General features: G+C 48.3%; 1 protein-coding gene across 5 annotated transcripts in view; it reads left to right on the top strand.

Moving 5' to 3' along the window:
• Positions 1 to 27,723, top strand: part of PALMD (palmdelphin) — an 82,238-nt gene that overhangs the window by 26,973 nt on the left and 27,542 nt on the right. For 4 of the 5 annotated variants that reach the window (XM_068110554.2, XM_068110528.2, XM_068110545.2 and 1 more), the window contains exons 2-5: positions 5,936 to 5,980; positions 6,294 to 6,374; positions 9,521 to 9,627; positions 19,042 to 19,159. In XM_068110554.2, the coding sequence (XP_067966655.1) occupies positions 5,936 to 5,980; positions 6,294 to 6,374; positions 9,521 to 9,627; positions 19,042 to 19,159 (351 nt within the window). Of the gene's footprint in view, positions 1 to 5,715; positions 5,981 to 6,293; positions 6,375 to 9,520; positions 9,628 to 19,041; positions 19,160 to 27,723 lie in introns of those variants that run through there. The other variant, XM_068110537.2, reaches the window with a different exon arrangement.

Below are 27,723 nucleotides of genomic sequence, written 5' to 3'. Positions count from 1 at the left end.
TCAAATGTATGGGCTAAAGCACCAACAATCCAACATGCAATGTCAAACGTATGGGCTAAAGCACCAACATGCAATGTCAAATGTATGGGCTAAAGCACCAACATGCAATGTCAAATGTATGGGCTAAAGCACCACCATGCAATGTCAAATGTATGGGCTAAAGCACCAACATGCAATGTCAAATGTATGGGCTAAAGCACCACCATGCTCTATCAAATGTGTGGGCTAATCCACCACCATGCAATGTCGAATGTATGGGCTAAAGCACCACCATGCTCTATCAAATGTGTGGGCTAATCCACCACCATGCAATGTCAAATGTATGGGCTAAACCACCAACATGCTCCATCAAATGTGTGGGCTAAACCACCAACATGCTCTATCAAATGTATGGGCTAAACCAACACCATGCTCTATCAAATGTATGGGCAAAAGCACCACCATGCTCTATCAAATGTATGGGCTAAAGCACCACCATGCTCTATCAAATGTATGGGCTAAACCACCACCATGCTCTATCAAATGTATATGCTAAACCACCACCTTGCTCTATCAAATGTATGGGCTAAACCACCACCATGCTCTATCAAATGTATATGCTAAACTACCACCATGCTCTATCAAATGTATAGGCTAAAGCACCACCATGCAATGTCAAATGTATGGGCTAAACCACCAACATGCTCTATCAAATGTATGGGCAAAAGCACCACCATGCTCTATCAAATGTATGGGCTAAACCACCAACATGCTCTATCAAATGTATGGGCAAAAGCACCACCATGCTCTATCAAATGTATGGGCTAAACCACCAACATGCTCTATCAAATGTATGGGCAAAAGCACCACCATGCTCTATCAAATGTATATGCTAAACCACCACCTTGCTCTATCAAATGTATGGGCTAAACCACCACCATGCTCTATCAAATATATATGCTAAACCACCACCATGCTCTATCAAATGTATGGGCTAAAGCACCACCATGCAATGTCAAATGTATGGGCTAAACCACCAACATGCTCTATCAAATGTATGGGCAAAAGCACCACCATGCAATGCCAAATGTATGGGCTAAACCACCACCATGCTCTATCAAATGTATGGGCTAAAGCACCAACATGCAATGCCAAATGTATGGGCTAAACCACCACCATGCTCTATCAAATGTATGGGCTAAAGCACCAACATGCAATGCCAAATGTATGGGCTAAAGCACCACCATGCTCTATCAAATGTATGGGCTAAAGCACCAACATGCAATGTCAAATGTATGGGCTAAACCACCAACATGCAATGTCAAATGTATGGGCTAAACCACCAACATGCTCTATCAAATGTATGGGCTAAACTCCCACCATGCAATGTCAAATGTATGGGCTAAACTCCCACCATGCAATGTCAAATGTATGGGTTAAACCACCATTCAGGAATTCAGGAATCTATCCGTTCAGGAATCTTTGAGAAAAATGGTGACACAGACAGACACAGACATAGACCAACGGCTCTCTTTGATGGAAGATTGGCCTGTCCAGTGTACAAACTTAATCCCCAAATACATTTAAATAAATCCTTTATTACAAATAAACATATTCCTGCTTTCCTACCTTTGCGCGCTTCCAACGGCCAAATTTGATTTATTTATGGGGTGATCCTTGGCGGATCATAATTTGTTAAATTGCTGAAAGAATACAGTGAATTCAAACATCATTTCTGTCAATCACGGAAATGTTTAGACCTTCTCATCTCCATTTATCATCTCTCCTGCATGCTCTCTCATGTGACCTTTAATTTAAATCAAAAGTAACAGCGGGGTGACATCTAACGCAGGCAGAGACATTCCCCTTGACACATTCGCATCAAATTCTATTTTCTAGGTCTTTAATTGTGTGAAATATTTATCCTATTTAATTTATGAACCGTGTGGGTTGTTTTCATTCCAAGTTAGTAATTGTAAGCATTTCAATGAGTTTATCATTTTCTTTATTTCCATTTTAATATCATCTTGAATAACTACCTTCTGACGGTAAAACATGATATGTAAACCTGCTGCCGTCCCTCATTAGTTTTGATTTAGGAGTTGCTCTGAAGGTATTTGAAACTTTGAAGTCTAAACCTGAGGATGAGGTGCCGTCCACATAGAATGGAGCACACCTGGGTAGGTCATTGGTCCAGACAGGGGTTGTGTCATTGGCTCACTATTGTCCCCCGTCGCACCGCGGAGCGAAAGGGGGACTATGGTTTTCCCCTCCGTCCGTGTGTGCGTCCGTGCGTGCAAAGTAAATGTCTGAACCTTGTGAGCGGAATATTCTGAAAAATAAACGAACTACTAACTTCTAATCCGGTGTGTGGGTGTATCTACGCATCAGGAAGAACGCTATTGAAAATTGGGTCGCCACGTCAAAATCCAAGATGGCCGCCGCCATGTATGTCTGAACCGGAAGAACGCTATTGAAAATTGGGTCGCCATGTCAAAATCCAAGATGGCCGCCACCAAATATGTCTGAACCTTGTGAGCAGAATATCTGGAAAAATAAACGAACTACTAACTTCTAATCTGGTGTATGAGTGTGTCTCCAACCCACTCGCAAATATTATCGACTCTTCCATGTTTTCTGCATCTTCCACTTTCTCAACTCATCACTTCACCGACGGGGGACCGAGGCGTAACGCTTGTTATTATTGAGAACTAGCAGAAGTACCCGGCGTTGCCGGGTGGGGGAGGAGGTTGGGAGGGGGGGTAAGGGGAAGGGAGAGTGGGGGGGAAAAGGGGGGATGGGGGGATATATATATATATATATATATTTTTTTATATATATATATATATATATATATATATATATATATATATATATATATATATATATATATTGTTACGGATCCGGGGGACCCGCACTCCCATTAGCAAGGGGGGGTTAATCCCCTTGTCCTGTTAAGCTGGCCGTCTCTGCCGGTCCTGGAAGTATGACGTCACTGATGGCCGATGGTACGTAGGGTCGTAAGCCCAATTAGTCTTGGTACCTAAGTATTACCACCGGCCGTCAGCGAGGAAATACCTGCACCCGTGCCGCAGCGTAATTAATGGATTGCGCCGAGCGAGCGAACTGCAGTGCGGGCCGTTAACATTGACTAAACCCGATTGCGGAGCGGTTCGGCCAAAATCGTGCCACAGGTACTCAATCAGGAAATCACTAAAGCGGTCGGATGAGAAAGAAAACCAAGGTAAGGAGGAACAGGTATTTATTATTATTATTTACACAACCAAAGAAACCAAAGGAGAGGAAAAGAAACGAAAGTAATTTACAGAAGAAGAAGAACACAGTGCAATTCTTAGAACAAGCTTAACTTATACCCCAAGGACAATACAAACATCACAAACTCATGTACGCTAATGGGGAATTGAAGGCAGGAATGAATGGCTGGAAGGAGAAGGTGGGACCACAGGGCTGGAAGGATGAGGTTCAGGTCCGTGCAGAATGGCAGGGCTGGAGGTGAGCGGCCGCCGACTCCCCGCACTCTGGTTCACACGGCAGGGTTGCTCGTGGCAGCGCGTCAAAGGTTCACACTGTAGGGGCTGTTTGAAGCAGCATCTCTCTCTCATACCTCACTCCACAGAACTCCGAACTTGGTCAACACTCAAGTGCCTCCCTCCACCGAACTGCTTGGTTTGTGCTCCCTCACTCATCTGCATAAGCAGTCCCTCACTCCTCCTTTTATTGCCATCCCCGAAATCAAGCCGCGGGCTACGAGGGCACGCCTACCGTGTCGCTCACCACGGTGCTGATTGGCTGTTAGGGCTGGCTGACTCCACCTCTGATGACGATGAGGTGCCACGCCCCCCTTCTTCTCCGAGATGAGCACATGGCAATGGTGGCTTGCAGAAATGGAAAACCACTCGCACCCTTTTTGAAAAGAACGAAAGGGATCTATCTTATTTGATTGATGCAACACAGATTCAACTATGGGAAACATGGCCTTACCTGAAACACAGAATAATGATATAACTACGAAAGGGCCTATGATTTGCTACGTGTTGCAATGTGGACTAACTAAGGTGCGATTATTTCATTTAACAGCCAATTAAGGGGAAATGTACACAGGGGTTTATTTATAAGGAAATTTAATACTAAATTTACATGTGAAGGTTCTAAAAACCACAACAATATATATATATATATATATATATATATATTTATTTATTTATTTTTTTTATTTTTTTTTTGCCCCCATCTCTCAAATGGTGACGAATCACTTGAAAATTAAAAAAAAAAAAAAAATTATTGTATCCGGATCCTGAAACTTGTTATTTCCATACACTCAACCTGTCCACCAAGTTTCACCTGAATCTGCCAAAAACTTTTTGATTTTTAGCCCAATCACTCAATGGTGAAGAATCTCTTTAAAATTTCTAATATCCGGATCCAGATTCATATATTCACCAAAATCGAATCCTTGTCACACACCCAACCTGTCTACAAAATGTTGTCCAAATCCATCCAAGTTTTTTTTTTTTTTGAGATATCCTGCTCACAGACAACCAGACTGGAGTGAAAACATAACCTCCGTCCACCATTGGTGGCAGAGGTAATTATTGCGGAAAGAGGGGTGTCTAAAATTGCCTAAAAATGTACTATGTAAAAAACCCCATATAATGTTTCCCAGGCTCGTAAGGAATGCATCTTGTGTGTCTCTCTCCTGGGACATTTTGGATGGTAACACTTCCCCGTGTTGTGAAATGATCCCTGCAAAAAGAAACGTTCCATTAAGCAGGAAAATAGTTCTAGAGGAAGATGTTGCGGACCTGAAAACAAAATATTCTGCATTTCAATGTGTGGTTGATTGTGGGTGGAATAACAATTGTGCAAATAAGGTTTGACGAAGAGGATTTCTGAGTTGTCTGTTTTTATTAACCCTATGAGAGGTGAATCAAGAGGCGACTAACAGGGTTGGTGGCAGGAAGGGCATCCGGCCGTAAAACATTGCTTCAAAAAGGGGACCACGGTGCCCAAAAATGGCCAACCCCTGCTCTGCGGGGGGAAATGGCTTCTGAAGGTGGTTCTCTCCTTGATATGTGAATCAATCAATCAATAAATGGTTTAAATCAATCAAGATGAATAAGATGTTGGTGTAATGAGTGGTGGACCTTCTGATGACTGGCATAAAGTGGACTCTTTGCTTCACTGATGACTGTTTTTTTTTCACAGATAAGTAGGCCTGAGTTTATCGGTACCCTGAGTAAGTAGGCCTACCTACAGATAAGTAGGCCTGAGTTTATCGGTACCCTGAGTAAGTAGGCCTACCTACATATAAGTAGGCCTGAGTTTATCGGTACCCTGAGTAAGTAGGCCTACCTACATATAAGTAGGCCTGAGTTTATCGGTACCCTGAGTAAGTAGGCCTACCTACAGATAAGTAGGTCTGAGTTTATTATTTTGTTTTTTATTACCAATTTATTTATCTTATTTGTACAGTTTGTTTGGCAAGATGAAACCGTTTTACACCTGGAACTACTAATTATACAGTTGAGCTGTTTGTGCGGTGGAGTATATGTGGTTCCGGTCAAGGTTGTGTAACGGCAAATCAACACAACTGGTTGTCTGAGCGAGGCAACAGGAATGGACACCGAGTGACATACTGCCGGATGATGGCATCGGCATCGCGCAGCTGTAGCTGTCACTAGAAGTACAAATACGGAGGGTGGAGTGCAAACCGATACGGCTATGAATGCGACACCCATAAGTTTCTATCTGGACGTTCTTACCATCCTGGCCTCCACTTTTTGCTCGTTCATTCAGTTCCATCATTGCGGATCTACCGAAGATCCCTGTAGTGATTTTATAGTTAAAAACTTTTGTCACTTATGTTATGTTCTTTGTCCCATTTTGCAAGTCTAATAATAATAAAGAATAACTGTTCATGTGCCAAATGTTCCAGATGGACGGAGCGGATCTGCACAAGGCCAGGCTGCAGGCACTCATGGTACGTTGTTTTATGGTATGCAGTTGCACGGTAGAGGCCTTGCTCCACACGCATTGGTTCACATGAACGAGTCGGACTTGTTGATTTTTTTTCTTGCTCTTAATTTACGTCTTTATTTTCTTTTCTTAAGAATTCTAATATAATATGAGCTCCCTTGCAAGGAACTGCAACACGAGAGGATGTCATTAGGCCCATCAAAGCCTGCGCTGTGGTTGCCAACCTTCCTCTTATCGATACCGAGTCTGGTTAAAGTTGTCGGGATAGCCGAACGTTGTAACTCTTGAAATGCTTATGAGTGGTTTTCTTTGTGCAGGAGAAACGAAGGTTACAAACGGAAATTGAAGACAAGAGGCGTCAACTGGAGGAAGAAAAACAAAAATTAAAGCAAATTCAGGTACTTAAGTGTTATAATGCTGGAAGAAAAGAAAACAATAGAGTAACAATGGACTATTGTTTTAAATACTTACCAGTCTTTGCTCATGTGCTTTGAATAAACTTTTCACATTGAAGGATAAAAGTTGTTGACTTAGCGGTTAGGGTGCCGGCTTGGGATACCTAGGATCCTGGGTTCGCAATCCCGGTCTGATCGCTGAATTAACGCCAGGGGGGTTGACTCAGCCTGAACCATCCTTCCGAGGTCGGCAAATTGAGTACTGGTTCACTGGTAATTCTCTGTGTGTCGCAAGAGGCGACTAACAGGGTTGGCGGCAGGAAGTGCATCCGGCCATAAAACATTGCTTCAAAAAGGGGACCACGGTGCCCAAAAAAGGCCAACCCCCACTGTGCGGGGAAAAATGGCCTCTGAAAGTGGTTGTTGTTTTGTTGTATTGAAGGTTAAAAGGTGTAAAATGTATGTTGAATGGGTTGAATTTTTTTTGACAAGCGAGACATTTGATGTTGATTAAGCAGGAAAGTAACAAATGACAACGCAATTGATTTTTGGCACAAGGTCTTCATTCTTTTGATGTTGAGATCTTCGTCGTTCTGGATTGTACTGTGTGTGCGTTGCGTTGTCCACTTTGCAGTGTTTTCTTTTCGGTTTTTTTGTATACAAGATCGAGGCTCGTGTAAGAGCTAACATTGATCACAAAAAGACAAACTGACACATAAAACATACGATGAAGGGAGCGGGAGAACAAGATGGAGAGCAGGGACATCGGGAGATCTGTGGGAGGGAGAGGGCTTGGAGGGAGGAGGCATGGCAAGTGGGGGAGGGGGTGGGAGAGGTATAAAACACATGGACACTGCTAGGACTTCCAGGTAAGAAGTAGGAATTTCAAAAAAGTGGATCTGGGGTGAATTAACGGGGGTAGAAAAGATCAAGGTTTTGGATGGGGGAAGATAAGAGATGGTCTTCATTTTAAGTATGAATGCGATTAGTATTCCTGGGAGGAAAGGAACTGGTTGTTCCTGTGAGTAAAGCATCTTGAGCTTGGCATCCTTCAAACGCTTCTGCAAGCCCGACAAACAAACCGCAGTTCGAGTGATCCTGACCTGACATGTTACAGAAGAGAAACCCACCTTGATGTTGTAGCCAAAACCGCTTGTCTCGATGAATGATTGAAGTGAAGTCATAAAGGTGTAATACACCTTTCTACATGGAGCTGAATTCCCAGCCCCACACTTGAATTCTGTTTCTCTCAGCACATGGACCTGGAGACGTCACCATCTCATTCCAATTGATTAATTCTCAAGTTTTGAACGACGTCCGTCCGTCTGTGATAGGTTTTCGTTACCGCGATAACTTGAGAATGGCTGGAGGGAGCTTGGTCAGACTTGGTGCAGGTATGTATAATGAGGTAAAGATAAACTGATTCGATTTTGGGGTCATGAGATGAAAGGCCAAACGTCAGAGGTCATGTTCGGTAAAAATCCTGTTACTGTGATATCTTGTGAACCAGTGATGGGATTCTGACCAAATTTGGTACAATTATGTAGAATGGTGTTAAGATGAAGTTTAGATTTTGGGGTCAAGAGGTCAAAGGTCAAAGTCTGTAATAGGTCAATAACTTAAGAACGGCTGAAGGGATCTAAGTCAAACTTGGTACAAGTATGTATAATGATGTAAGATGAACTGATTAGATTTTGTGGTCAAGAGGTCAAAGGTCAAATCTGGAATAGGTCTATAACTTAAGAACGGCTAAAGGGATCTAAGTCAAACTTGGTACAAGTATGTATAATGATGTAAGATGAACTGATTAGATTTTGGGGTCAAGAGGTCAAAGGTCAAAGTCTGGAATAGGTCTATAACTTAAGAACGGCTGAATTGAACTAATTCAAACTTGGTACAGGTATGTGTAATAATGTAAAGATTAACTGATTCGATTTTGGGGTCCCGCCCTCAAAGGTCATAGGTAATGCAAGGTAAAAATGTGATAACTTGTGAACAGTTGAAGGGATTTAAATTAAAACTTGGTACAGGTATGTATAATGATGTAAACACGAACTGGTTAAATTTTGGGGTCAAGAGGTCAAAGGTCAGATGTCATGTCAGGTAAAATGTGATAACTTGTGAACAGCTGAAGGGATTTAAATTAAAACTTGGTACAGGTATGTATAATGATGCAAACATGAACTGCTTAAATTTTGGAGTCAAGAGGTCAAAGGTCAGAGGTCATGTCAGGTAAAAATGTGATAACTTGTGAACAGTTGAAAGGATTTAAATTAAAACTTGGTACAGGTATGTATAATGATGCAAACATGAACTGATTAAATTTTGGGGTCAAGAGATCAAAGGTCAGAGGTCATGTCAGCTTAAAATGTGATGATTTTAGAACAGCTGAAGGGAATTAAATTAAAACTTGGTACAGGTATGTATAATGATGTAAACATGAACTGATTACATTTTGGGGTCAAGTGGTCAAAGGTCAGATGTCATGTCAGGTAAAATGTGATAACTCACGAACAGCTGAAGGGATTTAAATTAAAACTTGGTACAGGTATGTAAATGATGTAAACATGAACTGATTACATTTTGGGGTCAAGAGGTCAAAGGTCAGAGGTCATGCCAGGTAAAAATGTGATAACGAGAACAGCTGAATGGATTTAAATCAAACTTGGTACAAGTGCTATCATGATGTAAACATGAACTGATTGCATTTTGGGGTCAATAGGTCAAAGGGTAAAGGTCATGCCAGGTAAAAATGTGATAACTTGAGAACAGCTGAATGGATTTAAATCGAACTTTGCACAAGTGTGTATAATGATGTAATAATATGGGCGGAGGCATATCGGTCGACGTCGTGATGTCGAAGAGTGTTGTTCTAGTTTAAATCAACTTGGGGTTTTTTTCCACTGAAAGTCAACGAAGGTACGCAAACCTAGCTGGAAAGAGAAGTGAAACTGATGCTTCATGCCTTCCCTCTTTGTCAGAGCCAAAGAGGCTTTTCTTTCCTTGGTGGAGAGCATATCTCTGATATCAACCAGGTGATGAAACTTACTATGCAAACTGTGTGCCGACGCAGGCCGACACTAGCCTCAACGTATACTTCGTATTCCTATGTGTGAATTAGTCTGACTAACAATTGTGATTGGTTGCAGAGCAAGTTGCGGCGGGAGCAGTGGTTGCTGGGAAATGTGTCACCTGAGGAAAATGGTGATGTTGTTCTGGGACCTGAGAAACGCAAAATGGCCGAGGAAATTGAAAGGTAAAACACTTCTATTTCACTCCATAAAAAAATGTTTTGCTTGTTTTTCCTATTTTTTTTATGCCTCCGCTGACGTACGTTTTCGGGTTGTCCGTCCGTCCATCCGTCCGTTTGTGATAGGTTTTTGTTTCCATGATAACTTGAGAACGGCTGGAGGTATCTAAGTCAAACTTGGTAAAAGTATGTATAATGATGTAAAGATACACTGATTAAATTATGGGGTCAGTAGGTCAAAGGTCAAAGGTTCCGTTAGATAGAAATTCTGTTACCGCAATAACGAACCAGTGATGGGATTTTGACCAAACTTGGTGTACATATATATTATGATGCAAAGATGAACTGAGTACACTTCGGCATCAAAAGGTCAAAATGTCAGAGGTCATGTCAGGTAAAAATGTTGTACTTGAGAACAGCTCAATGGATTGAAAGTAAACTTGGTACAAGTATGTATAATAATGTAAAGATTAACTAATTAGATTTTTGGGTCAAGAGGTAAAAGGTCAGATGTCCCATTAGGTAAAAAAATTCTGTTGCCGCGATAACTTGTGAACCAATGATGGGATTTTGACCAAACTTGACATAAGTATAGCATTGTTACGGAACCGGAGAGGGCTTCCCTCGTTGCCCTGCGGAGATTAACCCGCCGTTCCTTCTATTAACCACTCTCCGTTCCTGGTCGTCCCAACGCTCCCTCCCGCCCGCAGCGCCGCCAAGGTATTCGGGCCAGAAAGTCGGAATGGCCTTCCCGATGACCTGAGTGCAACGCTCGGTGGTGAGACAGGGAAGAGACGGCCGTTCGAGCTATGGTTTTAGGTTACCGAGCGGGTTTAGTAACCCGTAGTTCGAACCATTAACAAACTACACCCGATTATAACATTGGCCAAATCGCGCTATGCTAAATCAATGATAGAAAGGACACGACGACTGGGAAAGATGAAACGACGCAAGGGGGTACAGTTCTCAAGACCTCCGGAGGAGGGTGTAATTACAGTGGTGGAGAAAAGGGGTAGATTACAAGGCAGAGTGAGGTAAAGGACACAGAAGAGATGGACACTTAAATACAAGCTTATTAAACCCAGACAGACCATGGACAAATGGACAAGGCAGACTCACACAGGGATTGATGGCAGGAATGGACAGGTAGGTCGATGGCACAAGGTGCACCTTGGCTCGGGGACAGGATAAAGCACGGTCCAAAGATGCAGGGAGGTCTCACAGCGCTCGGAGGGTACGTCTTGCTTGCTCCAAGCTCAGCGCGCATCTGACGTCACCTCTCTCTCACTGCGCATGCTCAACGGGGAGTGACACGCCCTTGGCTGGTTGGTTCCGCCCCAACTGGGGCCGGTCCACCGCTTCCATTGGGTGCGGGGGTTACCGGGCTCCGCCCTTGATGAGGAGCCGACAGGGAGCCATGTCCTGCCCCTGTTGGGTAACCCCGTCGAGCACATGTCCGATGGCGGCTCGTTGGGAAGGCCTGGTGCCCTCCCACCACTCCTACCAAGCCGGAGTGAGGACGCGCTCTCCCTGCGCTCGTTGTTGTTGTTGTTGTTGTTGAAGAGAACTGTGAGGAAGAGCTGCGGGGAGGTATTGGGAGGTCCTAAACTTCCTAACGGTGCCATACAATCACATTCTGGTGCAACGAAGGATCAGAATTAATGGAAACGAATCCTTAACTGACATAGACTAAGATTAACTAGCAAGATGTCCTATAGTTGTCTACATGAGATGCGGTGGACCTGGATGCGACATTTAATGGGGGAAATAGGGGGAGGTCGGGTCTACAGAGTGTTGTTTACAGAAAATGGGACTAGGGAATGGGGGATTGGGGAGAGTTGGGAAGTATTGAGGAAATAGGGGAATATTTACAAGCGGATATGGATGGATGCAAATCCCATATCCGCAACACTGCACCCTTCTCGACCTCGGGGCGTCCCGACCCGATAAATTTTTACCTACTTTAGTGTGGCACTCAGATGTAGTTCCCTCTACTATTAACTCAACCCTGGGTGCGACAGTTTTACAGATGTTCACAAATGAGTAAATATGTCCCCCTGCGACGTTGCACCCTTCTCCTAACAGAAACACACCCACAGGATAACCGAATCGCGGAAAGCATCCTCAAACTAAACATACAGCCGGTAGGGAGCATCATTTATACAAGACTACACTGATATTTACACTACGATCCAGGACCTGTTCTTTGAGGAACACATGCAGATGTTATGCATAGGGAGAGCACGCATGCCAGCATCGATACACCAACCCACGAGTGCCCTGTGGCCCTACGGCCTTTAATAATGTGCAGAGCACCCCTTCCAAGCACCAAAAGCACCACCCCATTATGCACGGTCAGCACCATCCGGTGCACCAATAAAGTGTTCAATAAAAATGCACAATCAAGTGTCCATGGTCACCGGTGGTGTCGCAGCCGGCCGATGTTCTGCCGCTGGCCTGGTCTTCATGGAGTGCACTTGGCCTTCTGGCTTCTGGCCTATTTAGAAATAAAGAAAGGCGCCAACCGCGTCCATTTCTTAATTGTGGCCGTCAGGGGGGCCAACTAAAAGTGGTTCACCTGTATGGCATAGGTGCCACGTTGACCCAGAGGTCCATCAACGGGTGGTGCTTGACCGCAAAAGAACTGCGGTCCATTGTGGGCAGCCACAAAAATTGCGGTCCATATGGTGTATCGATCCAGGCAGCAAGCAGCGGAAGTACAGGCCCACAACTGCGGAGCCAGCACCTCTCTCTCCTCTCTCTCTGCCCCAAAGCCAGATCCTCGGAGGTGGGAGACAAAAGAAGACAGGTGAGTAAGGTGGTAAGGGCGCAAAAGTGCATGCAATATAAGGTAATGCACACTGGGGGCACATGGGAACCAGGTGAGACAGGTACGTTCCTACCGTATGCCCCCCCCCCCCCCCACCAGGTAACCTACATTGCCCCTCCCTTACCCCTTACTGTATCCACAAAACACAACACTACCCATAAACATCTACTTTACACATCAACAAATGTCCCTACTGTCTTCCCTGTTCCTCCCATAAACCAAATTTGTCTTCTCTCCCTCCTAACCAATCAAATTTGCCATTTCCAACTCTCATCAAAATTTGCCATCTCCAACTCAACATCAAAATTTGCCATCACCAATTCATCATCAGTCCCTCCTAAGGAGGGAGAGATGGAATCACCCCAATGTCTCATCCACGTCGTGATGCGTCTCACAAATCCAAACAGCAATTCTCATTTCCTGCAACACAAAACAAAGAAAACACAGGTGTGGCGTCATCATCATCACTTCAGGTAAGTGGCTGCGTATGGTGCGACAGGTTCATCAATCCTAACTATTTCCTAAATGACTTTAACAACTTTACATTACCCGGGGTCTTTCTCCTGCCAAACCATTGGCCCTCATTACTCTATGTGGTTCGAAGAACCAAAATCCCATTGACCATCTGTGGTGCACACCATCAATTTGGGTCTCACTCCCCGATTCAACACTCGGTGCTCCCGCACAATTTCGGTGGCTGGGTTGTGTGACGCTCCCAGCAGGTCCGCCCACCTGCACACCTCCACCACTGTTGTTGCCTACCGAGCTCACCTGCTCCTCACCCTAACCTAACTAACTGGGGAAGGCCCTCTCGCACTCTCACCCCCTCGGTGCCCTCTCTGGCACGGGCTGCCCGATCCACACCCGGGATCCTCAGGCACCCACTGACACTAACGGCTCCCAGAGCCCACCTGCGGCCTCACCTGGCCGACATCTAACAGTGGTGGAGTGCCCAACCATTCACACTCATACTAACAGGCCACACGACCAGCCAATTTCACCACACCAATGCACCCATCCACAATACCATTCTGCAACCGCACCACAAATGCCAATATCCAACCACAATTTACCTATACCTTCTAACTACTCTTTAAACTACCCTCCCCGGGTACTCGTGAAAAGGGGTCCACTCTTCCCCCATCCACACCTTCGCACCATGCACACCACTCCATACCACTTACTCCAACTCTCTCCACACCACTCATTCTCTGCTCCATATATTCCACACACCTGTACTTGCACACCTGTGTTCTCATACTTGGTGCCGCCTGCACCCTTCTCTCCCCCAAAGCTCCTTCAATCATTCAATACAATGCACAACCACAATCGTTCCTCATGCACTGCTCCATACACTTCCACGCTCAAAACCATTCACAATCACCTTCTCAAGCATTGCCTAGCAATTCCTCATTACACCAAGCCCGAGAGGCACCCATCGGCTGCACCACGGACGCACCCATCGGCTGCACCACGGATGCACCCATGGGCTGCACCATGGACACACGCACCGGCGGCACCACGTACACACCCACCGGCTGCACCACGGACACACGAACCGGCGGCACCACGGACACACCCACCGGCTGCACCACGGACACGCGCACCGGCGGCACCATGGACACACCCATCAGCTGCACCATGGACACGCGCACCGGCGGCACCACGGACACACCCACCGGCTGCACCACGGACACATGCACCGGCGGCACCATGGACAAACCCATCGGCTGCACCACGGACACGCGCACCGGCAGCACCACGGACACACCCACCGGCTGCACCACGGACACGCGCACCGGCGGCACCATGGACACACCCATCGGCTGCACCACGGACATACCCAACAGCTGCACCACGGACACACCCCCCGGCTGCCCCTCAGACGTACCCACCAAGCGTTCCACACACCTGTTCGTCACATGCACCCCATGCAAGCTCATTCACTCAACACAATGTCACTCATCTCATACTTCTCACAATACGCTTCTGAATACACCTCCAACACTCACACGGCATCATTTGATCTAACTACTCCCTTCTAAAACTCGCGCTCCTCCGTCTTCCCTTACACTCAGCGCTCCCACGTCATTATCAAACACTAAGCTACTACGTCCCCACTACAGGTACCAAGTCTCCTACTTAAATCTTGTCACCTCTTGTCACCTCTAGTCCCTATCAATATAACCAAGCCCTCCCTGGCTCGGTTGTCATAGCCACCCCATAAACTATAGCGCATTTGCCCCCATCATGGGAAGGGTGGCAGGGATGCCACCCTTACCCACCCAGGTACGCTCGTAGATCACTCTTGCCGTCATACGGCGCGAGTGGGACCTTGTGGGACCACCTCGTATGTGAGTCGTTGCCCGCCTGCCGGACCCCGTGCGTCGCACCCTTGCGGGGTCAGCGCGGGGCCGAACCGGCCGGGCCCCCACAGTACATTACCCCCAAGGGGCTCCCGTGCCTCCCCTGTCCCTCTAAAAACTACCCCTGTTGGTGTCGATGCATGGGTCATGCTTCTGCAACCCACGACCCATTCCATACCACCACAACCTTGCTCACTCACACCTCGCACCTCTCCCATCACCGGACCCTCTCGCTCGCACCCTCATTCCATACACTCCGGACCAGCCATACACCTCACTCTTGGCCTCTCACGAACATCCGGGTCCATCTCGACCCCCAAGCTTATTAAATCACCTGGCGCATCATACGCACGACCATATTGGTCACCACTTACACCGGGTCCTCTTTCTCTTCGCTTCTCCTCCATCACCTGCGAATCCCTCATCCGGTTAATGAGCACATCATCACGATCCGAACACAGACTTTGGACCAATTCTTTTACTTCCTCTTTTATCTCTTTCTTATCCCCTCTCCATCGCTTCTTAATTTCGCTCACCCCTTCTTCCACTTCTTCTAATTTCTGCTTCACCTCCTTCATCTCCTCGTGCGCCCCCTTAAGTTCTTCCTCTAACTCCACCTTATTTTTTTCTATGTGCTCCCGCACCTCCCGCTCTTTAACCTCCATCACCTCTACCACCTCGTTCATTTTCCTCGTCAGGTCCTCATGTACCGTCTGACACTCTTTTTTAATTACCCCTACGTCCTTTTTCATCTCCTTCTGTGTTGATTTTAAACCCTCTATGACCGCTGTGTTCTTCTGTACCTGGTCCCTCAACTCCTTTTGTCCCACTGTCAGCTGTTCTACTCCCAGCGTCAACTCCTCTATACCACCTTGCAATTTTACAGCCCCCTTTCTCACCTCCTTCTCCATGCGCTCCTCACAGTGCCTCACCTCCTCGCGCACTCCTCTGACCTCCTCACTCACACCTCTTCTGATCTCCCCTCCCATCACTTGCATCTCCTGCCCAGATGCCACCCTCATCTGCTCCATTTCCTCCCTGTGAGCATCCAATTTAGTTTCTACCCCCATTCTGACCCCCTCTATCTGCTGCCCCATTTGTTTAACTTCCCTTTCCGCTTGGTCCCTCATGTCCCTCAATTTGCCTTCCATACTGTTTTCTACCCCCTCTAACCCCTTTTTCATCCCTTCCATTTGATTCTCTTGAGCGGCCATTCTGTTTTCTACCCCCGTTAACCCCTCCTGTATTTCCCCTAATCTATTGTCTAACCCCTCAAATTTGTTGCCTAGTCCCTCAAATTTGTTTCCTAATCCCTCTATTCTACTCCCTAACCCTCCGATCTGGGCCCCCATGTCCTCCCTCAATTTCTCGCTATTGGACCCCATGTCATTCCTTAAACCCCCGATCTGGTTTCCCATGTCCTCCCTCAATTTCTCGCTATTGGACCCCATGTCATTCCTTAATTGCTTGCCCATTCTTTGTTCCAATTGTTCGCTATTCTGGGCCAACAGGGCCCCTATTTGCGCCATGAGGACTTGCATGTCCATCGGCGGCACGGGTACAGCTACCGCAATCCCCTGCACGGCGCCGACCTGTTGTTCGCGCTCCTCTTCCCCATGCCTAGCGCCGCCATTTTGCGAACCTGCCGCCCTCACTGCTTCGCTCTCCTCATGTCCCTCAATTTGGTCCTGGATCGACCCTGCCTCACTCTCCTCTACCGGAACCCAGCCGTCTTGATCTCCCATAGCGCGACTTTCAAATTTTATTATTATTATTATTTATTTTTTTTCAACTAAATATCGGGTGCTCCAATTTTGACCAAATTTTCCACAAAAAGCACAAAATTTTTAGTGCGGGACTCGAAATTCCACTCCCAGACACCAATTGTTACGGAACCGGAGAGGGCTTCCCTCGTTGCCCTGCGGAGATTAACCCGCCGTTCCTTCTATTAACCACTCTCCGTTCCTGGTCGTCCCAACGCTCTCTCCCGCCCGCAGCGCCGCCAGGGTATTCGGGCCAGAAAGTCGGAATGGCCTTCCCGATGACCTGAGTGCAACGCTCGGTCGTGAGACAGGGAAGAGACGGCCGTTCGAGCTACGGTTTTAGGTTACCGAGCGGGTTTTGTAACCTGTAGCTCGAACCATTAACAAACTACACCCGATTATAACGTTGGCCAAATCGCGCTATGCTAAATCAATGATGGAAAGGACACGACGACTGGGAAAGATGAAACGACGCAAAGGGGTACAGTTCTCAAGACCTCCGGAGGAGGGTGTAATTACAGTGGTGGAGAAAAGGGGTAGATTACAAGGCAGAGTGAGGTAAAGACACAGAAGAGATGGGCACTTAAATACAAGCTTATTTATTCCCAGACAGACCACGGACAAACGGACAAGGCAGATTCACACAGGGATTGATGGCAGGAATGGACAGGTAGGTCGATGGCACAAGGTGTACCTTGGCTCGGGGACAGGATAAAGCACGGTCCAAAGATGCAGGGAGGTCTCACAGCGCTCGGAGGGTACGTCTTGCTTGCTCCAAGCTCAGCGCGCATCTGACGTCACCTCTCTCTCACTGCGCATGCTCAACGGGGAGTGACACGCCCTTGGCTGGTTGGTTCCGCCCCAACTGGGGCCGGTCCGCCGCTTCCATTGGGTGTGGGGGTTACCGGGCTCCGCCCTTGACGAGGAGCCGACAGGGAGCCATGTCCTGCCCCTGTTGGGTAACCCCGTCGAGCACATGTCCGATGGCGGCTCGTTGGGAAGGCCTGGTGCCCTCCCACCACTCCTACCAAGCCGGAGTGAGGACGCGCACTCCCTGCGCTCGTTGTTGTTGTTGTTGTTGTTGTTGAAGAGAACTGTGAGGAAGAACTGCGGGGAGGTATTGGGAGGTCCTAAACTTCCTAACGGTGCCATACAATCACATTCTGGTGCAACGAAGGATCAGAATTAATGGAAACGAATCCTTAACTGACATAGACTAAGAATAACTAGCAAGATGTCCTATAGTTGTCTACATGAGATGCGGTGGACCTGGATGCGACATTTAATGGGGGAAATAGGTGGAGGTCGGGTCTACAGAGTGTTGTTTACAGAAAATGGGACTAGGGAATGGGGGATTGGGGAGAGTTGGGAAGTATTGAGGAAATAGGGGAATATTTACAAGCGGATATGGATGGATGCAAATCCCATATCCGTAACAGTATATATCATGATGCAAAGATGAACTGATTAGATTTTGTCATCAAGAGGTCAAAGGTCAGAGGTCATGTCAGGTAAATATGTTGGTATCGAGGTAGGGATTTGAAATAAACTAAGTGCATGTACCATGATACATATGTACAGATTAGATATTGAGGTTAAATGATCTTGAGGTTTTAGGTCAAAGTTAGAGTAAGCAAAGACTTAATGTTTGTGGAGGAATATCGGTCAAACGTTGCAACGTCAAATTAAGTATAGTTCCTTATTCCTTTGAAAAATAACATGCGTGTTTGGTAGGACATCGGTGTGACAGGATAACTCGAAGGTTGCACCCTCGCCTTTCAGCTGTCTCATCTGGGCTTGATTCCCCATCCGACTACAAATAGCTCCAAACTGTCATCGCGATGCTTCAGAGGCAGAGTACGGCCTCCTTCAGAGGGACTTTCAGCCAGATGTTCCATATGCTAGCATATGCTGGTGGAGATTAAAGATACTGTGGTGGCTTTCAAAAATCAGGAGGCCATTGTGTGCTGGTACATGGATAATGTAGCCAAATTCCACATTCCTGCCTTCCACCTATAGGACTCTACACCTGTCGCTGTCAGTGGTTGGTTCTCAGCCATGGAAACTACTTAGACAGAACCAATGCTCTTGTATGAGGATGGTCATGTATAGATGGGTTTTCGGACATCTTGGAGCATACTCAATGTAGTATTTGTACTTTGAAAGCAAACTTGCCTCTTAAAAGTCCTCTAGCACCGACAAAAGTAACTTTCTGGTTATCTTCACGGAATGTTGATGGGTGTGACACATTATGGGTTTTGTAAGATAAGTGACCCAAAGTGGTAATGACAATGTTTTGCATGATGTGATGTGGTGCTGTGCAGTTTGATATTAAATTGTATGCATCAAATTTAAAATACCATGGTAATTGTGATGTGCTGTGCTCACTCGTGCATAATGTCACTTGGTTGGTGGTGCAACTGTGCCGTGCTTTTGGTGTGACCCGTGCGTGGTGTGCAAGGATGGAGGTTGAGCTGCGGGCACTGTGTGACCGTGAAGCATTGGCCGAGGCATTGGAAAGGGAACTGTCAATTCGTCTACAAGAGAGTGATGTCGTGACTTTGGCGGATATTCGCAGGGTACTGTTGCACCATGATATTTTCACATATCAATCGTTTCAAAATGGCGGGTGACACTTTTCTTTGCTTGCGCCTTTAAGTTAAAGAATCGTGTTCTTAAGCGAAGGTGTGTTTCTGTTAGATGAACCTTTGATAATAATTTCCATGGGATTTATTTTGAGAAAATTTCTTCTGAAAGAAATATTATCTGTATGTGAGTACCTTTGCTCTTCCATGACCCTCACTACTGTAAATAGAACGATAGTCTAACAACGGCGTAGCCGGGCTTGTTTGATGCTTTAGTTGAAGAGGATAGTATGACCTGGGTGCTGATACCAGTTAGCAAATAATGTAAATTTTAAAAAATAGTCTTCAGGCATGGACAGCCGGTTCGTGAATGACTTCGGTAAAAAAACAGCGAATGGCAAACCATGAACCAATAAATTCCACAATCCTGTGCCACCTTCAGTCAAACATCAGGCATTGACAGCAGGTTCGTGAAGGACGTGAACAAAAAGCACACCCAGTCTGAATGTTACTATATCCAGTCAATGGTGAAACTGCTATTGGGAATCCACGAATGTCATGGATGGAAACCCTTACGTCATTTCCTCATTCTGCTTTAAACTCAATATCTCTATTTTTCATTCCAAACAGCATCATTCATCATGCCAATTACAAATTAATATGATGGTATTGATATATCAAAAGATAATGTTAAATCACGATTGTATCGAGATATCAAACCAGCGAACCGTCATCATCTGTTCACTTCTGGATTCGGGAGCAAGGTCCGTGTCGATTGCATTTCAAAATCATAATTATATTGAGGAATTTCTGAAACTCACCTCTTACGGTTACTCAATTTCTGAAACACACCTTTTTGAAACTCACACGACACCCGCTGGGACCCCAAAAACGTTATTAGAGGTTATATTTCCTTTTAGTAAAATATGCAACTGTAATGGCTACTCCTTGTCATGTGACCAGATCTGAGGGCCGATGGGAAAAGGAGGGTTTAGGTTCCTGGACATCAAGAAAATATAGAGGAAGTTTGGCAGCAGCCATAAATAATCACATCACAATTGAAACAAGAACGCCACTCAGTAGAGCGCATACTCCCGCCGTGGGTTTAGTTGGAATAATACGTTTTGTTTAACATCCCCTCTCCCCAAAACAGTAAATGAAAAAGAAAGTAGGCCCTAACTGTCAGATAATTTATTTTGATATATCTCGGAATTAGAGGAGAAAAACATCATTTAAGAATAAGAATAAAAGCTTCAATGCAGTAAAACAGAAAAAATCTTTCCCAAAAAAATTTCCAAAAAAAATTCCTGGATCCGGAATAATATCCTGAGCTTCACCAAAAACTAATCAATTCTTCCTTATCCCAAGGGCAATCATCCCACCAACTTTCATCCAAATCCGTTCAGAACATTTCCAGATATCTTGTTCACAAACGCATGAACACACGAACATACGAACACACACACACATGGACGGACACGATTGAATGCGTTACTCCCTGGCGGGAGTAATAAACCTGAAAATCGCAGAACCAGAATTATTTATTTGGTCTGGGAAGCCCATGCGAGGTTTCTTCTTCTTCAGCCCCTCACAACCCTGGGTGAATATGCGATCTTTTTTTTAAAAGTTGGAATTTTGCCAAATCTGTTTTATTCGTTTGTTAATATACCTCGGCCATTGACAAATCTGGAACTAAGTCTTTATAAGTTCATCAAATACTGACACCACAAATGACATTCGCTGAGCTAAATGCTGATATCTCTTCTGAGGTAAAAAAAAAAAAAATATATATATATATATATATATAAAACAGTTTTAAAGCATTATACGTATCAAACGATACATTTTATGAAACGGGGAAACCTAATACACACTTTGGAGGTTTTAAAATGACAGAATATGTCTTTATTAGAAAAAAAAAATGAACATTGAAGACGACGCTGCTAAAAAAAATACACCGCTCTAACGCATAACCATGAGTTTAAACTACATTTACAACAAATATGAAAACTATTTTCATATCACAATGTTAAATATAGAATATATAGAAGATAATGTTAAAAAAAATGAGCCCTATCTTCCAATGGTAAAAAAAATCCTTCAAAAAATTCCTGGATCGGGAATAATATCCTGAGCTTCACCAAAAACTAATCAATTCTTCCTTATCCCAAGGTCAATCATCCCACCAACTTTCATCCAAATCCGTTCAGAACTTTTCCAGATATCTTGTTCACGAACACACACACACACACACACACGGACACGATAGAATGCATGAATGCACGGGCACAAGGGGCAATAATTCCGTGCACCAGTGGGTGGCGCGAGCGTCCAGGCGGGGAACTAAAATGCATGCCCCGCCTTTCGACCGATCGGCCACACCCGGGGGCAAGGCGTGGCCTCGGGACATATATGCGGGCTCTAAGCTCGAGCCCGCCCAGTGCTGAAGTGCGAGCTCTGAATAAAGACTCTTGTTGTATCAACGCGTTGTGGCCTACCTCTCTGGCAATCGAGTCGTGTGTGCACAGCACCACACTGGTGACCCCGATTGGTTCAGCCGTTGCTGACCCCCGAACGTGCCATGGCTACCAACGCCGTCGCAATCAACCTCCCGGAGTTTTGGGAAGCGCAAGCCGACGTTTGGTTTGTGCAGGCCGAAGCTCAATTTCAGCTCCGGGGCATCACGGCGGACGAGACCCGGTACTACCACGTGGTCGCCGCCCTTGGGCCCGGCACTGCCGCCCGAGTCGTGTCCATCCTTCGGCGCCCGCCGGGCGACCACAAGTACGAGGCGCTCAAACGTCTCCTCCTCGCCACGTTCGGGCTCACAGAGGTCGAACGTGCCGACCGCCTCCTGGACCTTCCCGCCTTCGGCGACACACGACCATCCTATCCGGATGGATTTCATGCTGTCGCTGCTTGGAGACCGGCGCCCGGATTTCTTATTCCGAGCACTCTACCTATGCCAGCTACCTGTACAGGTGCGCCTCGCACTGGCCGGTTCCAAAATAACGGAACCCCGCGCCCTGGCTGGAGAGGCCGACAAGTATTTCGTGGCCTGTGACAATGTGACGTCGGCGTACGGTGCTGCAGTAGTGGATCCCGGCGCGGAGGCTACAGCGCCCCCTGCTTCCCTCGTGGCCGCTGCTACGCCCCGCCCACTACCGCCGCCACCACCACCGCCGCCGGCACGGCCGCCACGGGGGCCGCCGCCGCAAACCTGGTGCTACTACGATGCCAGGTTCGGCCGCAGGGCTAAAACGTGCCGCCCGCCGTGTGCTTTTGACGGGTCGGGCCGGCGCTCACTTGCGGCCATGAGCGTCGGCCATTCCGGCAGCCTCCTGTTCATCATGGACACCTTGTCCGGGCGCCGTTTTCTTTGCGACACAAGAGCGCAAGTAAGCGTCCTCCCTGCCTCCACGTCCGACAAGCAAGCCGCGGGCCGGGGCCCCGCTTTGCTTGCCGCCAACGGTACACCCATCCGCACATTCGGGAAGCGTTGCCTCTCACTGCGGTTCGGAGGGCAGCGCTTTCAATGGTCGTTCGTTACCGCCAGCGTGCCAATGGCCCTGCTCAGCGCGGACTTCCTATGTGCGCATGGGCTGTTGGTCGACGTTAAGCGCAGACGTCTCGTCCAGGCCGAAACCTTCAGCTCGCTCGCTTGTTCGCTGAGCGGCTCGTTGAGCAGCTCGCTGAGCGGCTCACCGAGCGGCTTGCCAAGCGGCTTGCTGAAAGGTTCCCTCCCGGCGAGGTTCGTCTGCACGCTTCCGCCAGCGAACGAGTTTACCCGCCTCCTCGCCAGTTTCCCAGCCCTCACGCGGCCCACCTTCTCAGCGGTGGCCGTCAAACACGGGGTGGAGCACCATATCCCCACGGTCGGGCCGCCGGTCTACGCCCGGGCACGCCGACTCGACCCCACGAAGCTCGCCATGGCGAAAGCGGAGTTCGCCACGCTGGAACGGCTGGGGATCATACGGCGCTCCAACAGCGCTTGGGCTTCTACTCTGCACATTGTGCCAAAGCCCGGCGGAGGATGGCGGCTGTGCGGTGACTACCGCCGGCTCAATGATGCCACCACCCCCGACCGCTACCCGGTCCCGCATATCCAGGACTTTTCCACCCAGTTGGCGAACACGACCGTGTTCTCCAAGGTGGACCTCATCCGGGGCTACCACCAGGTCCCCGTCCAACCGGACGATGTCCCAAAGACGGCCGTCATCACGCCTTTCGGCCTCTTTGAGTTCCTGCGAATGCCTTTTGGGTTGAAGAATGCGGCCCAGGCGTTCCAACGGCTCATGGACAGCGTCTTGCACGACTTACCTTTCATCTATGTCTACCTGGACGACATCGTAGTCCCGAGCGCGTCCCAGGAGGAGCACCTGCTCCACCTCCGCACGCTTTTCGAACGCCTGGGACAGCATTGCCTGATCATCAACCCCGCAAAGTGCCATTTCGGCATCGCCGCCATCGACTTCTTGGGGCACCGCATCAAGAGGCACGGGGCCATCCCTTTACCGGCCAAGGTGGAGGCGGTCAGGGATTTCCCGTGCCCCCGCACGATCAAGGGGCTCCAGGAGTTCCTGGGCATGGTAAATTTTTACCACCGCTTCGTGCCCCACGTCGCCCAGCTCCTCCGCCCCCTGCACGAGGCCCTCCGGGGCAAGCCGGGCAAAGGTGACATCGCCTGGTCGGAGCCGATGGCCGCGGCATTTGCGGGCGCAAAGCTGGCCCTGGCCAACGCCACCATGCTGGCGCACCCGGCGCCCGATGCACCGATCGCCCTCACCACCGACGCGTTGGACTACGCAGTGGGCGTGGTGCACAAGCAGTGGGTGAGTGGTGCTTGGCAGCCGCTGGCATTTTTTAGCCGGCAGCTTCGCCCGCACGAACGCCGCTATCGCACCTTCGACCGCGAGCTGCTCGGGCTCCACCTGGCGGTCCGACATTTCCGCCATCTGCTCGAGGGCCGCCCGTTCACGGCTTTCGTCGACCACAAGCCCCTTGTGTTCGCGATGGCCAAGGTCGCTGAGCCATGGTCGGCACGGCAGCAGTGTCACCTCTCTGCCGTGTCCGAGTACACGACGGACATCCATCACGTCGCGGGTAAAGATAACCCGGTGGCGGATTGCCTTTCCCGGTCCGTCACGCACGCGGTCCACCTCAGGATCGACTATGCCCGGATGGCGCAGGACCAGACCGCCGACCCCGGCGTCCAGGCCTTGCGGACCGCCGTCATGGGCCTCCGCGTCACCGAGGTGCCGTTCGACGTCGCGGGCGCGGCCCTCCTGTGCGACGTCTCCCTCGGCCGGCCTCGCCCCATCGTGCCCGCTGGCTGGCAGCGCACGGTTTTCGACACCATCCACGGCCTGTCCCACCAGGGCACGAAGGCCTCCCAGAAGCTCGTCGCTGTGAAGTTCATCTGGCATGGCCTCAGGAAGGACGTCCGCGACTGGGCCAGGGTGTGCCTCGCGTGCCAGCGCGCAAAGGTCCACCGCCACACCCAGGCCCCGTTGGCCCCGTTTACGGTGCCCGAGCGTCGGTTCGACCATGTCCACGTCGACATGGTGGGACCTCTGCCCCCCTCGCGGGGGTTCACCCACCTCCTCACCATGGTGGACCGCACCACACGGTGGCCGGAGGCCGTGCCATTGGCGGCGACGTCTGCGGCTGATGTGGCGCAAGCCTTCATCGCCACTTGGGTTGCCCGGTTCGGTGCCCCCTTGGACATCTCGTCCGACCGCGGCCCCCAGTTCACCTCGGAGCTCTGGGGCATAGTGGCGCAAGGGCTCGGCGTCCAACTGCACCGCACCACGGCCTACCACCCCCAGGCCAATGGCCTGTGCGAGTGCTTTCATCGCTCGATTAAGGCCGCGCTCCGGGCCAGCCTCCGCGACGGCAGCTGGGCCGACAGCCTCCCCTGGGTCCTGCTGGGCCTCAGGACGGCGCCCAAGGACGACCTGCGTGCGTCCTCGGCGGAGCTGGTCTTCGGGCAACCACTGCTGGTACCGGGCGAATTTATCCCCGACTCCACAGCTCCTTGGTCCGCGGCGCAACAGCGCTCCACCCTGCAGGAGACTGCCCAGAGGTTCGCCCCGGTGCCGACGGCACGCCACGGTTGCCCATCCTCCCACGTCGCCCCGGAGCTTTGCACGGCGGAGTATGTCTTCGTCCGGCATGACGCCCACCGGGCACCGCTACGGCCCCTGTACGACGGGCCCTTCTGCGTGCTTAAGACCGGGGACAAATATTTCACCGTCGACATCGGCGGTGCCCCGGATCGTATCTCAGTGGACCGCCTCAAGCCGGCCCACCTCGATCTGGACCACCCCCCGCAAGCAGCTCTGCCTCCGCGTCGAGGCCGCCCCCCAGCGGTCAGACCCCCCAGCCCCCCAGCCCCGCCGTCCCGCTACCCCCAGCCCTGCACGCATCGTCAGGGGGCGTTTTGGCCGGGTCATCCGGCTTCCCCGCAAGCTCACCCTTCAGGTGCCCGGGAATTCTGGGGGGGCGTGTGTGGCGGGCACAAGGGGCAATAATTCCGCGCACCAGTGGGTGGCGTGAGCGTCCAGGCAGGGAACTAAAATGCATGCCCCGCCTTTCGACCGATCGGCCACGCCCGGGGGCAAGGCGTGGCTTCGGGACATCTATGCGGGCTCTAAGCTCGAACCCGCCCAGTGCTGAAGTGCGAGCTCTGAATAAAGACTCTTGTTGTATCAACGCATTGTGGCCTACCTCTCTGGCAATCGAGGCGTGTGTGCACAGCACCACAACTCCCTGGCGGGAGTAATAAATCACAGTTGGCATGAAGAATGTACACACCGTATACTACATATACCAGTTAGTTCCAAAAGCCTCACGTCCTTTGGTGCAAATGTGTCCACCACCGAGTCCTTCAAAGAGGAGTTTGTCTGACTGTGTTTGGAGTACTCATCATAGCAAGTGAACAATGTGGACGAAATTGGCCTTTTTTGTAAAAATAGAAAACTCCTACAAGGACGTTTCTGGCTTGGGGAGGAGAGCTCATTGCCCAGATTTAAATCATCCAAGGAGCGCTTATCAACCCTGCTCCGTGCCAGTGCTGGAGGCCCAGACAAGCTCAAGGCTGTTGTAGTGTGAAAGGCAAAATTCCCTGAAGCATTTAAAATATTTATGATGCTTCGCCATTCTGAAGAGAAATCGTCAAGGAATGATGCCAAAACACAATTGCTGTTTTATCTCGTACTTTGCACCAATTTGTGAGATCTCATTCCAGCAGATTCCTGTTTTTCTCTGAGTTTGTTAAATTATGTGCAAACTCATGTCCGCATACAGAGTAGTTTAGTATATTGTGTTTTGTGTAATATATGCAGGTGTATTTACACTTCGTCCCAGTGATGCGCAGCTTGAGTGAACGCAGCTAGTGGTATTATCCTAATTACGATCATTTCTGTGCTCTCCAAGTGTTCACTGTGGATCTCTGCGTACTGCACTCACCCTTTCTGAATGTATGGGGTTTGGGTCATGGGGGGTTTTGCTGCATTTTATAGGTACATGTAACCTGGCCACAGACTCACATACGTGCTATGCTTAGCAATATGGGGCTATCGATTCATATGGTCCTCCTTTTTAATTATTTGAGTGGAAGGGGTCTGAAGGCAATGTTGTAGGGTGGTGGGGGGGGGTAGGGGTGGGTGGGGGAGGGGTGGGGGAGGGGGAAGAATTCCAGTATAACAAATTATATTGATACACTGACCAGTCCATGGATTATATTTGTTATGTTGTCTGATATATATATATATATATATATATATATATATATATATATATATATATATATATATATATATATATATATATATAGATCAACTTTCTCTGTGTAAAACTTAAACTTTCTTTTGAAAATGGATTTTTTTTTTTAACTGGCTCATTGTTTTAACTGGCTTGTCGTCAACAATATCCCTGGTGGGTTATTATCTACTACAGTGCACTGCCACAATAAAATCAACATACCTGATTGCAAACAAGCTTAATTTTAACAATCTCTGATAAATCAATCAAATGAACTACAAATTTATATACAGTATATTAATTTGATATATACAGTGCGTATCAAAAAAAAGGTAATCCGAATTCAAGGGGTTAATATGCAACGGTTATTTAGTTTTACAATTTACATGTGGTTTACCAATTATGAGGAGATCCTCAGCTTTCCATTGATGCCTTTCATGCATCATTGCTGTCACACATGACCGAGTACATGTTCATTGAAAATGACAAGTTCAAATCGCATTTTTACAAGTTTGGCTAATCGGTGCAAGACAGTTTAAAATGGACGCATTACTTGTCGACTGCCAAGTTGATTATGTAAAATTGTTAAGCTGGTCTGGTAATAGTAGGTTGCGTCATCCTTTGTTTAAGATGGGTATTTAAGATGGGCCTACAGTGTATGGGTTTAGAGACAGTCTGAGTCATTGAAAAGATGGTTCAACTTACGACTGAACAGCGGACCTGGTTACAACCTTTCACCAAACTGGAAGTTTGCAGCGAACTCCTGATGCATTCAGGGAACCTTTCCCAGAAAG

The sequence above is a fragment of the Myxine glutinosa genome, chromosome 1, assembly GCF_964187855.1.
Source record: "Myxine glutinosa chromosome 1, kmMyxGlut1.1, whole genome shotgun sequence".
Lineage (NCBI taxonomy): Eukaryota > Metazoa > Chordata > Myxini > Myxiniformes > Myxinidae > Myxine > Myxine glutinosa.
Note: the sequence above shows the minus strand (reverse complement) of the source record. Positions and strands in the feature narration are given on the sequence as shown.